The 12233-nt window shown below is 43.9% G+C and overlaps 1 protein-coding gene across 3 annotated transcripts in view; it reads right to left on the bottom strand.

Annotated features, from left to right (window-relative positions):
* RBM33 (RNA binding motif protein 33) overlaps positions 1-12233 on the bottom strand; it is a 65993-nt gene that overhangs the window by 37570 nt on the left and 16190 nt on the right. For 2 of the 3 annotated variants that reach the window (XM_072153949.1, XM_072153947.1), the window contains exons 6-10: positions 9473-9616; positions 9187-9361; positions 5188-5372; positions 4655-4865; positions 3743-3801 (exon numbers count right to left, since the gene is read on the bottom strand). In XM_072153949.1, the coding sequence (XP_072010050.1) occupies positions 3743-3801; positions 4655-4865; positions 5188-5372; positions 9187-9361; positions 9473-9616 (774 nt within the window). The remainder of the gene's footprint in view (positions 1-3742; positions 3802-4654; positions 4866-5187; positions 5373-9186; positions 9362-9472; positions 9617-12233) is intronic. The other variant, XM_072153948.1, reaches the window with a different exon arrangement.

Raw genomic sequence — 12233 nt, 5'->3', positions numbered from 1 at the left:
CCCAGGGCTGGTGCTCTCACTCCGGGTCTCTCCGGCACGCCCCTTAGTCACGTGCCCCGCTGAGCGGCCCGGCGCGCGCTGTGTTCGGGCTAGTGACATTTCCCTCTTCTGCAGCGCGCGCCGGGCCGCTCAGCCTGCGCGCTACATGGAATAATTGCCATGCGTAACTTTACGCATGGCGATTATTTTGGGGGGTAATGGCGCCTCATCACGCGTCTATGACGCGTGGTGAGGCGTTAATGCGACCTCTGTTCAAGCGTAATTTCCATGAAACACCATGAAATGTCAGTCCCTGCCACCTGATACCAGGGCCCCTGCTCAATGCCAACACTAAAACTATACCAGCTTAGACTCCAGAGGCGATTCGGGTGCCTCTGGTGCAGTATCACATTTCTACATGGCAGTAATTACATTTTTACACAAATAATTCCAAGGAAAAGTGTATTATAGATAGAAGGATGTGGTTGAGGAGATGATTTATCTACATCACTCAAATGACTTTAAAGAGTGGTCAGAATTCTGGAAATTTGGGCAGATGGGAGGATCAAAATGTCTCACAATTGTTTCATCTGCCGTTTTGCACCAAATCTGTGACTAAGTGAATTTGTTGTGGGCGTGCTCAGTGCCATCTAAAGAGCTCCCTGAACAGTGTTATTATAGCAAATGTGAAAAAGATAAAGAAAAAATATTAACAAAAAAAAAAAAACTTTACAGTAAGTTACTATAAAACTTGACCGTAAGTGCAAATAATTTGGGAAAATGGACAACTGGCTGATCGTGAGGTTTCAACCGCTCGGACTGCCAATCATGAGCATGTACCCGGCCATTCCCATTCACCATCTATCAGAATGGTCAGAAATAGGGGAGCGTGGGGCTCAGCATAACTCCACTACCACTCCACCCACTAGTGAGAACAACATCTCCATTCTCTGAACTTCTAGGGAGGAGGTCCCAACAGTGGCACCTTCATTGATCAGTTATCTCACGCATTTTGTGAATAGGAAATCTATCATCAAAATCCATCATGATAAACCAGGGACGCTTTCTCATAAATCCAGGCACCGTGACTGTAGTATCATCATATCCATGGCCTCCTTCTAAAAATCCATGAGCAAGTAGGGCTCCAGGGGGTGTTACCAGAGCCCCTCCATGAATAGCTGTTACACTGTGCAGTAGCAAGGCTATTACACTGTCTCTCCCTCAAACAGCACAGCTCATTAGCATAAATTTAAATGTTTTAGAAGGAAGGCGGCCATGGATAACATGTATAAGAAGATACAGGCAGGAACTAAGAGTTCTCCATACAGAGACTTTGCTTCTCGAAAATCATGCTGGGTGTTAAAGGAAACCTACCACCACGGATCTAGCTATAAAAAGGTAGATAGCTTTTAATTCCTTTATATGCTGATTTTCTAAAGCGGCTACTGGGGCGTGGAGAAGCCGGAGCTGAGGCTACTTGGTGCGGCTACTCCACACCCCAGTAGCCTCTTTGATCATCCTACCACAAATCTTCGGCGCGCAGCTACAAGGAGCTGCGCGTCCACGAAGCCTGCCGCCTGCACATGCGCACAACAGTAGGCCCATGGCTGCGCGATCGCTGCTCCAAAACCAAAGTAGCCCCTTGCGAAAGTCGACATATTAGGGAATTAAAAGTTATTAAAAGATTGCAGGAACATGAGGATTATACCTTAAAAGGGCTATCCTCACGTCCTATAGATGCCCCTACCGCCCAATCTACCTTTATAGGTAGATCTGTGGTGGTAGGTTTCCTTAAAATAGGCTGCTCCCACCAATCTAACCAAAACAGGACAAGTGAGATCATGTGGTCTGCGGAGGCTATAGCAGGGTAATATATTAACAATATATATATGGCCCATACTGAAACATTACAGTACGGTCTGGCTAATCCATGGGCGGCCACCATTCTACAAGTCTCTCACGTCCTGAACACGCTCGTATGAAATAATAGGCCGATGCCTGACAATTCTAATGGAGTTTTCTTTGCAGCAGTCACCTCATCTAGATCACAGCCAGGAAAGAAAGGAACACAAAACACTGAAAGCAGAAGCTGCCAAAAGTTCAGCAAATGGTAACAGGGAAAACTGCCTTTAGCTATACATTCACCCTGCAGCATCTGGAGCCGAGTGGGGCAGGATGGGACATATGGACAGAGGTTTTATTGATGAAAAACTCTACTTTATGCCTTAGCCAGCATTCACACTTAAAAAGCCACAAACCAAAAAAAAAAAAAAAAAAAATTATATATATATATGAGATAAAAAAAAAAGGGGGAAAATGTTTTTTTTTTCGTATTTTGCATGCAGTTAACAGAAAATTAAGGTGTTGCGGATTAGATAAATTACACAGAAATATATGCAAGTTAAACCTGTAAATTCTCAATAGACGAGCCTAGGCCACTGAAGGGCATGGGATTATTCAGCACAGGCTGCATAAGGATATGCCACATTTCACACTTCATAAAGTCACTAGACGCTGCCAACAGGTAGACACATCTACCACAAATGGGCAGAAAGTGACCTGTAATGGGCATTTCAAGTAAAATTCAGGAGCATAATTAGGCCAAGCGGGTTCAGTTACATATTCCGTTATTAAAAGACATCTAACACCAGGATGAAGGATTGTAAACCAAGTAAACTGACATACTGGTGTGTGCCTCCTCTGGCAGCATCTGCTCCTTAAACTTTCTGGGTATTTGTTTTTAAGAATAATAATTTTTTATAAAAATTATGCAACTGAGGGAGCTTAAGGCTCCATTAACATCTATGAAGTCCAGAGCCCTCAGGTTCATTTGCATAATTATAAAAGCTTTTTTTGTAAAAACCAGGGGGATAAGAAGCTAAAAGAAGAGCAGATCCTGTGAGGGTGTACAATCCTTCATACTAGTGGTAGAGGTCCTTTAATAGCAGACAAAATAGTGCAGCAGCCTGTCTTTTTTCTACTATTAATATATGCATAAAGGAAGATAACAGAAGATCCAACAAAGTGTTTCCATCCAGTTTCTGCTTTCAGCTTCCATTATGCTCTCCTTTCACAGTGTGTAGCGGCAGGTTCAGATATAAGTGTGAACTGGGCCTACATTCACACCACATTTTAGCCCTCTGTTGTAGGAATACGTAGAGCAAAATGCCAAGGGGCTAGGACCTATCCCCCCCACTTGCTCGTACAGTCGGATATGTTTTCTTCCACTCCTCCACCTAAAAGCAGGAGTAAACTTTGGCAGCAGTCAGTGATTAGCGGCTACTAGTGTTCAATGTGTTACGTGCAGTGACATCACTGGGGATTTCCCACAGAGGTCGGCTGCGGATGCAATACTTTGCATCTGTCCCCTACAGGCGCTGTGCGTACAAGTCATTCAGGGGGAAGGAGCAGAATGGAAAGACGGAGCTTGCCACATCTGGTCATCCTGTGCTTCCTGCAGGATCCATTGAATACTGTGAAGTGGATGGCTGTGTATCAGTATATACCTATGAATACACATTGCATATACTGGGAGTTTTCACGGCGCATACGCTTAGCGAATCCACAACATGTGGTGTGAATGTAATCTTAATCTGTAGTGCTGAGTTCATATTATGTTGATTAGCACCATGGCCTCTGACCTTAGCAATCCACAAGGTCAATTCTGATGCAAATCCACAATAAATCTATATAACTCCTGTCATTTTTCTAAATTTTGAAGAGAATAAATATATGCCAGTCAACTAATAAGCGAAATACTCACTGGAAATCTTGGCGGTCCCATCGGTGGACGGGGCTGGTTTGGAACAGGCAGGAGAGGAACTGCAGTAAGAGGGATGAAAAATAAATGACACAGAAGTTTCATCTTTAATATAATGGTCACTCAATGTTCCCCATTCTCTATGGCCTAATTAAACCGGCTCCGAGGCTCAAGATAAATTAATTGGTCAGTTTCATTAAAACCAAATCCATTTTGTTCTTTTTTTTTCATATAAGAGGAAAGAAATACATTTCTAAAAACGCAAATCCTAATTTAGGTGTCAAACACATTTACTGCACATAATAAAGATGGGTCCTACTAAAATCCATCACCCTCTATCCCTTCATCAGCCCTATCTGTCTTAGCGGTTTATGCCTTCTGAAAAGCATCAACTACAATTTTTGGAGATTGCATTAATGTAAGTTTATGTTCCGTTCCCTTGATGCAGTAATCTTATGGGTTTACCCATCTCTACACAACCCATTAGATTTGTTCATTATGGCTTTGCACAAAGCACATTTGCTGGTCAGTCTTGTGTATGGGTTCCTACAGACTTTACCTCAAAATAAAGTAAAGATCAGGCTGTTGGAGTGGAATGATCAATATGTTCTTGGAGAGAAGCCACTGCCAGAAGCATCTACAAGCAACGTATTCCCATTTTATAATACATTACATGTATCCAGCATACGGATCAAGAATAGCCATCATTCGCATTAGCCTCTGCGTTCCCCTTTCCCAAATTCCCTGCCTGCAGATAGGACACTGTGTACAATTCTTTAGGGGGAAATTTTGACTATATTTACCTGCTTTTATGTCGCTTGTATCAAAAAACTCTAATACATCAGTAACAATGCACTATCCATTATGTGTATACATTAATAGCGAGATGAAAATACAATTAAAAACCATACATACCTTGGGCTGGTGTCACATTTCCCTTAAAATGTGGATTAATATGAATATTTTTAGGTTGTGGAGGTGTTGCCAAAAGAGAGTTGTTCCCCATCCGTGACTTCTCACGTTGTGGTGAGCGCAGCCCATCGGATGACGATGGATTCCTGGGTCGTGGCAGTGGCAGCAGAGGTTGTATGTGCTGCTGCTGTTGGAACAGGCTGCGAATAGGCTGCTAGGAAAAGCAATAAAAAGGTAAAGATAAAATACCTATACAAGGACACACGGTAATAAATAGGGTTTGTTTAATTACAGACAAACCTATTGAATAGGAGCTGCCATGCAGTTTCCCATCCACACAATACTAAAATAGCATGACACAGGATTATGTTAAAGGGGTTGTACAAAGTGGAAAAACACAACAGTTTTCTTACAAAAACAGCACCACACCTGCCCATGGTTTGTGCCGGTATTGCAACTTGGTATTGCAGCTTTGTTGCAACACTGGTCAGGATTTTGTGATACCAATGTCAAGAATCTATAACACCTACACTTACCCCCTGGTTATGATGATCTCTCAGGTTGCGTCTGTCAGTGTCATGTCTGTGGTCTCCCATTCCATGGGACATGCCATGATTGCCACCCCGCCTGCCACCTCTTCTGTCCCCCACAAAGCGTCGTTTCCGGTGACGTGACATCGCCTCAAACTCCATTAGGGAAGCCTTGGCTTCGTCAGAGAGCTCTGCGATGTAAAAGCAGTAACAGGTTACCAAGTGCTTGTAACTTTCTAAGAACAAAGCAACCGATGGAGGACAAGGCCCTGGCCTCACACTGCAGATATCACATGGCTGTGTAGGATCTAGTGCAAGAAGAACAATGGGATGCTTTAAAAAAAACCTGTGAGCTAGTAACCTGTACTGCAAAAAGGGATTTCTCTACTCATGGACTTTATCAGGTAACAGCTCACTGCAGGACAAGCCACACACTGGTCACCAGGCAGCTCTCCATACAGCACTGTACATCACACAGAGGTTGTGCCTGCTTCCTACAAACTACTCAAACTGATGTTAAAGGGGTTATTCCCTGTGCACAGGTAAGCTGATCGGTTAGGGATCTCCTGGGACTTCCACCAATAAAGAGAACGGACCCCTGCAATCTGGAGAGCGGGGTCCTGTAAGCACCTCAAGCATGTGTGTCATGCCCCACCATTCAATACTATGGCAGAATCAGAAATTGCCCAGTGTTAAGCTTCAGACTTTAACCCTTTCAGGACCAAGGTCTAATACATGAATGACGAGAGCTAAATTTCACCTTTTGGTGTGACTTTGTGTGATTTGCTATCCATGGCCTCCTTCCTTCCAATATCAACTTTTAAAATTATACTTATGAGCCAGAAAGGCTCTGGGGGGTGATACAAGAGCCGTAGTTGTAGCTTCACAGGCTGTAAACTGTGAGGCACGGAAAAGGGGGAGATAGTATAACAGGCTGTGAAGCAGAAGATCAGAGGGACTCTGTTAGCACAAGTTAAAAAGTTGATTTTAGAAGGAGGCCATGAACAGCAAATATAAGATCACCACGGTCACCGTGCCCGGGTCTGTGAGCAAGTGTCCACAAGTTTATCATAATGGATTTTTATTTACAGGAGGAATGTATATTTTCATTCTGGCTTCCAGGATCATAGTCAATTAAGATGGAGATCTACAGATTAGAGATGGGAAAGGGTTAAGAAAATTTTCTGTAACTGAATATTTGTTCTGTATTTCTAGAATATTGTTTTTTTTTCCTGGCAAAATATCACAAAGATTTAGAAACGTCCGCAATGAATTCTTAAAGGTTGGACTTGCGTATTTTTATACTTGGACTTATATACTATGATAATCTGCCGCCCTATAGTTGTAAAGATGACACCATCGCTGTAGACAGAACAAGTAAAGTGCAGTGTTGCCCGATTTTCCATGCAGTAAGGAAGGTCATGGACATTTCTGGAGATTTCACCTACGCGAGTCGTGCTTTGCAGGAAAGTGTTAATGAGAAATCCCACACATAACGTGAGAGACACGCTCCTCACCCCCATTACCCACCCCCTTCTATCCCTGGTGCTCCTGCCCGCTCCGGACCACCATTCACAGTTAATGCCGTGAATCAGCAATTATTTTTCATCTGGCTCCAAGTGTCAAGATTAATTTCACCATCCCTAGTAATAAAATGCTTTCAGATGACATCTTTAATCAGCACATAAAAATCCTTCCCTCCAATAGAGACAAGCTGTCACAAAAGGTCACCAATATGTGACAGGATGGAAATTATGTTTGTTACTTCAGCTGAAATGTTAATTCATCCTTTAAGTGTTTCCTTAGATTATTCCACATGGGAAAGTTCAGACTTCTAGAACTAAGTCACCACATATAGAATATTATAAAAGATGCACAGGGGTAATGAACATATTTAACACAGGGAAAAAAATATATAAAATAACAGGAGCAAAGACCATGATGTCGTCACTATACTGTCCTGTACTTGAAGACAACTATGTTATAGGATGTATCTATTACCCACCTTGTTACCACCTTGTCTAACTTTATGCCATATCCTGAACATCTTATTTTATCCGTTTTCCAAATTTTGCCACAATGTGGGGAGGGAAAGGTACATAGCTGGGCTGTGCATGTAAGTGAGTGAATGTAGCAGAGCAGTGCGAGCGAGCGTGCGTGTGAGTGAATGTAGCAGAGCAGTGCGAGCGAGCGTGCGTGTGAGTGAATGTAGCAGAGCAGTGCGAGCGAGCGTGCGTGTGAGTGAGTGAGTGAATGTAGCAGAGCAGTGCGAGCGTGCGTGTGAGTGAGTGAATGTAGCAGAGCAGTGCAAGCGTGCGTGTGAGTGAGTGAATGTAGCAGAGCAGTGCAAGCGTGCGTGTGAGTGAGTGAATGTAGCAGAGCAGTGCAAGCGTGCGTGTGAGTGAGTGAATGTAGCAGAGCAGTGCAAGCGTGCGTGTGAGTGAGTGAATGTAGCAGAGCACTGCAAGCGTGCGTGTGAGTGAGTGAATGTAGCAGAGCACTGCAAGTGTGCGTGTGAGTGAGTGAATGTAGCAGAGCAGTGCAAGTGTGCGTGTGAGTGAGTGAATGTAGCAGAGCAGTGCAAGCGTGCGTGTGAGTGAGTGAATGTAGCAGAGCAGTGCAAGCGTGCGTGTGAGTGAGTGAATGTAGCAGAGCAGTGCAAGCGTGCGTGTGAGTGAGTGAATGTAGCAGAGCAGTGCAAGCGTGCGAGTGAGTGAGTGAATGCAGCAGAGCAGTGCAAGCGTGCGAGTAAGTGAGTGAATGTAGCAGAGCAGTGCAAGCGTGCGAGTGAGTGAATGTAGCAGAGCAGTGTGAACTTGAGTGAATGTAGCAGAGCATTGCGAGCGTGTGTGTGAGTGAATGTGAATAAAACTGTGGTTTGTCTCAGGCCCCTTCCACACTCGCGTTGCATTTCACGTCAGAGTTTGATCAGGGTGCGATCAGGGTTTGGTCAGTGAAAAACGCGCATTTTGCATCAGAGTGCAATCAGTTTTCAGTCAGAGTTTGTTCAGTGTCTCAGTTTTTCACGCGCGTTTTTGATGCAATTGCAATGCAATTTCAAGAAAATGCGCGTGAAATGGATTCAGGACTGAGCTCTATCTTTTCTATGGCAATTGATGCGTGAAAAACGCATTGCACTTGCATTGCACTTGCAAGTGTCTCAGAGTGCAATGCGTTTTTGATGCATCTCCATAGACTTGTATGGTACGTTTTTCACGCGCGTGACTTGCAAAAGTAGAGCATGTCGAGATTTAAACGCGCGTTAAAAAAAACGCGCGTGTGTGCGTGAAAAAAAATGCAAGTCTGAAAAGACCCATTGGTTACAATGGGTCAGAGTGCAATGCAAGTTCTGCGCGTGAAAAACGCAAGTGTGAAAGGGGCCTTATAGCTCAAAAAATATGGCATTCTTTCACTATGATCAGTGGAGGACCAACCCACTTATTCATGTGTTAGGAAAGGAACTGCATCTAGGGACAATGTTTGTTACTGCTAAACCACATTAAATAAAAAAACACAACACTAAAAATAGCATTTATCTGAGCAAATAAATTGCTGAAATATGGGTCAGGTCCTGTAGTTATAAAAGATACTGAATCGTGTACTGAACAGGAGACCAGATCAGAACTCAAGCGTCAATAAACAGCAGGAAAATAGGAAGATTTCACCAACTAAATGGTCACTACTGGCAAAAACTATAACTCTTGGAGCCGTAAACATACTGCAACTGGCTGCGGTGCACATAGGGCACTGGTTTAGTTGCAGAGTTGCCTTATTGCTGGTCACATGAAAGTGGAGGACTAGAGTGAAGTAGAGTGGACGCCATGCCCATGTGAGTCTATAGAGCACCAAAAGAGACCTTGGATGGACTGCACCCAGCGCTGCCATTGGGGCTGACTGCTGATTGCCAGACATGTGTGAAGTCACAGCAGATGGATTAAAACGATAAAAACTATTTAACCAACGCTCTAAGAAGAACATAAGCAGCCCTCGTTTTGGAAAAGTTACCTAAAGTTTCTGGAATGTTTCTCCTTTCTCGGTGAGCGTCAGAAAGACGGATAATGGTCCCTTCTTTACGTTCCGATTTAAAGCGTATTCGCCCGCTGTCTTCCTCCTCTTCGTCTTCATCGTCATCGAAAGCTTCTTTAGTGTGTGAGGGGAGTTCTTGTGATTCATTGAGCACCTGCACATAGATAAATGAAACATATCACTAAGTCTAAAGCCATAAGATATTACATGTGATATGCAACATCCTGCAGCATGACTGTCACAGATGCCCCGGTGAGGCAAGTACCTCTTCAGGCTCAGCCACAAGCTCCTGTGCTTCTTGTTCCTCCTGGACATCTTCCAGTGCTTCTTCTACATATTGTTGGTGGCGGTGTTGTTGTTGTTGTTGAACGACTTTCTGTCTCTTGTAGTTCTGTGGGAATTCTTCATCCTTAAAAGGTAACAACAGTAAAACATTAAAAAAGGACGTTTTCAAAAAGGCAGTTTTGTTGTCCGAGCAGCAGCGGACATGACCTGTGAATACTAACTCATGGCCTTCTGTACACCTGGGAGCCGCTCACATTGACTACAAGGGCCAGTAACATATGTGCACAGGAGCCAGCAGCCAGGAGGGCAGGTTGGACCCAGAGATGTATACGTATAGAGCAGGTGTGGACAAATTGACCAATATAGTAAAAGGTCCCATTTCCTTTAAAGAGTTGTGCAGTCAGAGCAAGTAAGCTACTATCCACAGTCAGCTAATAGCCAACTTACTGATTGCTGGGGGTCTCATGGATGGGACCTCAATTGATCACAAGAACAGGGTCCATTTACCAAGCATTGTACTTGCCTATTAGTTCCAGAGATAGCAAATGTAGAGGCAGCGCGTGTGTGCGATCAGGTGCTCTGTTCTTTGGAGAGTGAGGTACCCCCGTTCTTGTGATCTGCAGAGGTCCAATCAGGGACCTCCACTAATCAGAAAGTAAGCCCCTATCTATTCTGTGAATAGTAGCCAACTTATTATGAATGGACAACCCCTTTAAAAGGTCACAACTCTGCAGAGGTGTCACACAAGTCTGTAAGAGCTAGAACAAGTCTCTGCCCAAGTACAGCTGATGGGTCTCAGTCAATGGGGTAAGAATTCAGCTAAGCCAGATGAAAACTTTCATGGTCATCCATAGAAGTCTTCACTTCTGCTGCTGAACGGTAAAGGTTGTCCCCACGAAATAGATATCCTGTGGATTTTCCATCTGGATTTGTGGGAGAAAATTTCCAGTCACTTTTCTGCTAACGTTCGCTAAAGATGCAGCTAGGGACTATAAAGCATTCACATACAAATCATGTGTGCGCTATACACTCACCGGCCACTTTATTAGGTACACCTGTCCAATTGCTCGTTAACACTTAATTTCTAATCAGCCAATAACATGGCGGTAACTCAGTGCATTTAGGCATGTAGACATGGTCAAGACAATCTCCTGCAGTTCAAACCGAGCATCAGTATGGGGAAGAAAGGGGATTTGAGTGCCTTTGAACGTGGCATGGTTGTTGGTGCCAGAAGGGCTGGTCTGAGTATTTCAGAAACTGCTGATCTACTGGGATTTTCACGCACAACCATCTCTAGGGTTTACAGAGAATGGTCCGAAAAAGAAAAAACATCCAGTGAGCGGCAGTTCTGTGGGCAGAAATGCCTTGTTGATGCCAGAGGAGAATGGGCAGACTGGTTCGAGTTGATAGAAAGGCAACAGTGACTCAAATCGCCACCCGTTACAACCAAGGTAGGCAGAAGAGCATCTCTGAACGCACAGTACGTCGAACTTTGAGGCAGATGGGCTACAGCAGCAGAAGACCACACCGGGTGCCACTCCTTTCAGCTAAGAACAGGAAACTGAGGCTACAATTTGCACAAGCTCATCGAAATTGGACAGTAGAAGATTGGAAAAACGTTGCCTGGTCTGACGAGTCTCGATTTCTGCTGCGACATTCAGATGGTAGGGTCAGAATTTGGCGTCAACAACATGAAAGCATGGATCCCTCCTGCCTTGTATCAACGGTTCAGGCTGGTGGTGGTGGTGTCATGGTGTGGGGAATATTTACTTGGCACTTTGGGCCCCTTGGTACCAATTGAACATCGTTGCAACGCCACAGCCTACCTGAGTATTGTTGCTGACCATGTCCATCCCTTTATGACCACAATGTACCCAACATCTGATGGCTACTTTCAGCAGGATTATGCGCCATGTCATAAAGCTGGAATCATCTCAGACTGGTTTCTTGAACATGACAATGAGGTCACTGTACTCAAATGGCCTCCACAGTCACCAGATCTCAATCCAATAGAGCATCTTTGGGATGTGGTGGAACGGGAGAGTCGCATCATGGATGTGCAGCCGACAAATCTGCGGCAACTGTGTGATGCCATCATGTCAATATGGACCAAAATCTCTGAGGAATGCTTCCAGCACCTTGTTGAATCTATGCCACGAAGAATTGAGGCAGTTCTGAAGGCAAAAGGGGGTCCAACCCGTTACTAGCATGGTGTACCTAATAAAGTGGCTGGTGAGTGTATATAATAATATTCTTAGATTATATTATAAAACACATGACTGTCTGCCGACTCCACCAGAGGGAGCTGCTGAGCTTACCCAAAATATTTCTTAAAGCTTTAATTGAGAGGAAAAGAGTTGCCCCATCTTTAGCTCTATAGTAACCATGATTCTGGTCTCATATTAAAGATAATAATATCATCTTTCAAATCACATCAGGCTTGTGGTTCTGTGAGCTACAGAACTTGAGAAACTGGCAATTCAAAACATAGATAAAATGCAAACTACATATAAAAAGTTCCTTCCCATGTGTTTACCTGGATGCATCTCAACAGGCCTGATCTGAAAAGTGAGATTCTTATTTCACCAAAAGCATGTTTGTGCGTTTAACAAACCAAAAGATAGGGACATCTGCAGTGACTCTTTATCCTCTGCTCTTTCTCACATGACTATGATTATTGTTTTTACAAGTAAACTGGTCAAGATTTCACATAAAAGAGGGAATTCATAACCTGCCTGAGG

Source organism: Engystomops pustulosus, chromosome 5 (assembly GCF_040894005.1).
Source record: "Engystomops pustulosus chromosome 5, aEngPut4.maternal, whole genome shotgun sequence".
NCBI classification, from domain to species: Eukaryota; Metazoa; Chordata; class Amphibia; order Anura; family Leptodactylidae; genus Engystomops; species Engystomops pustulosus.
This window is presented reverse-complemented; position numbering and strand designations above follow the sequence as displayed.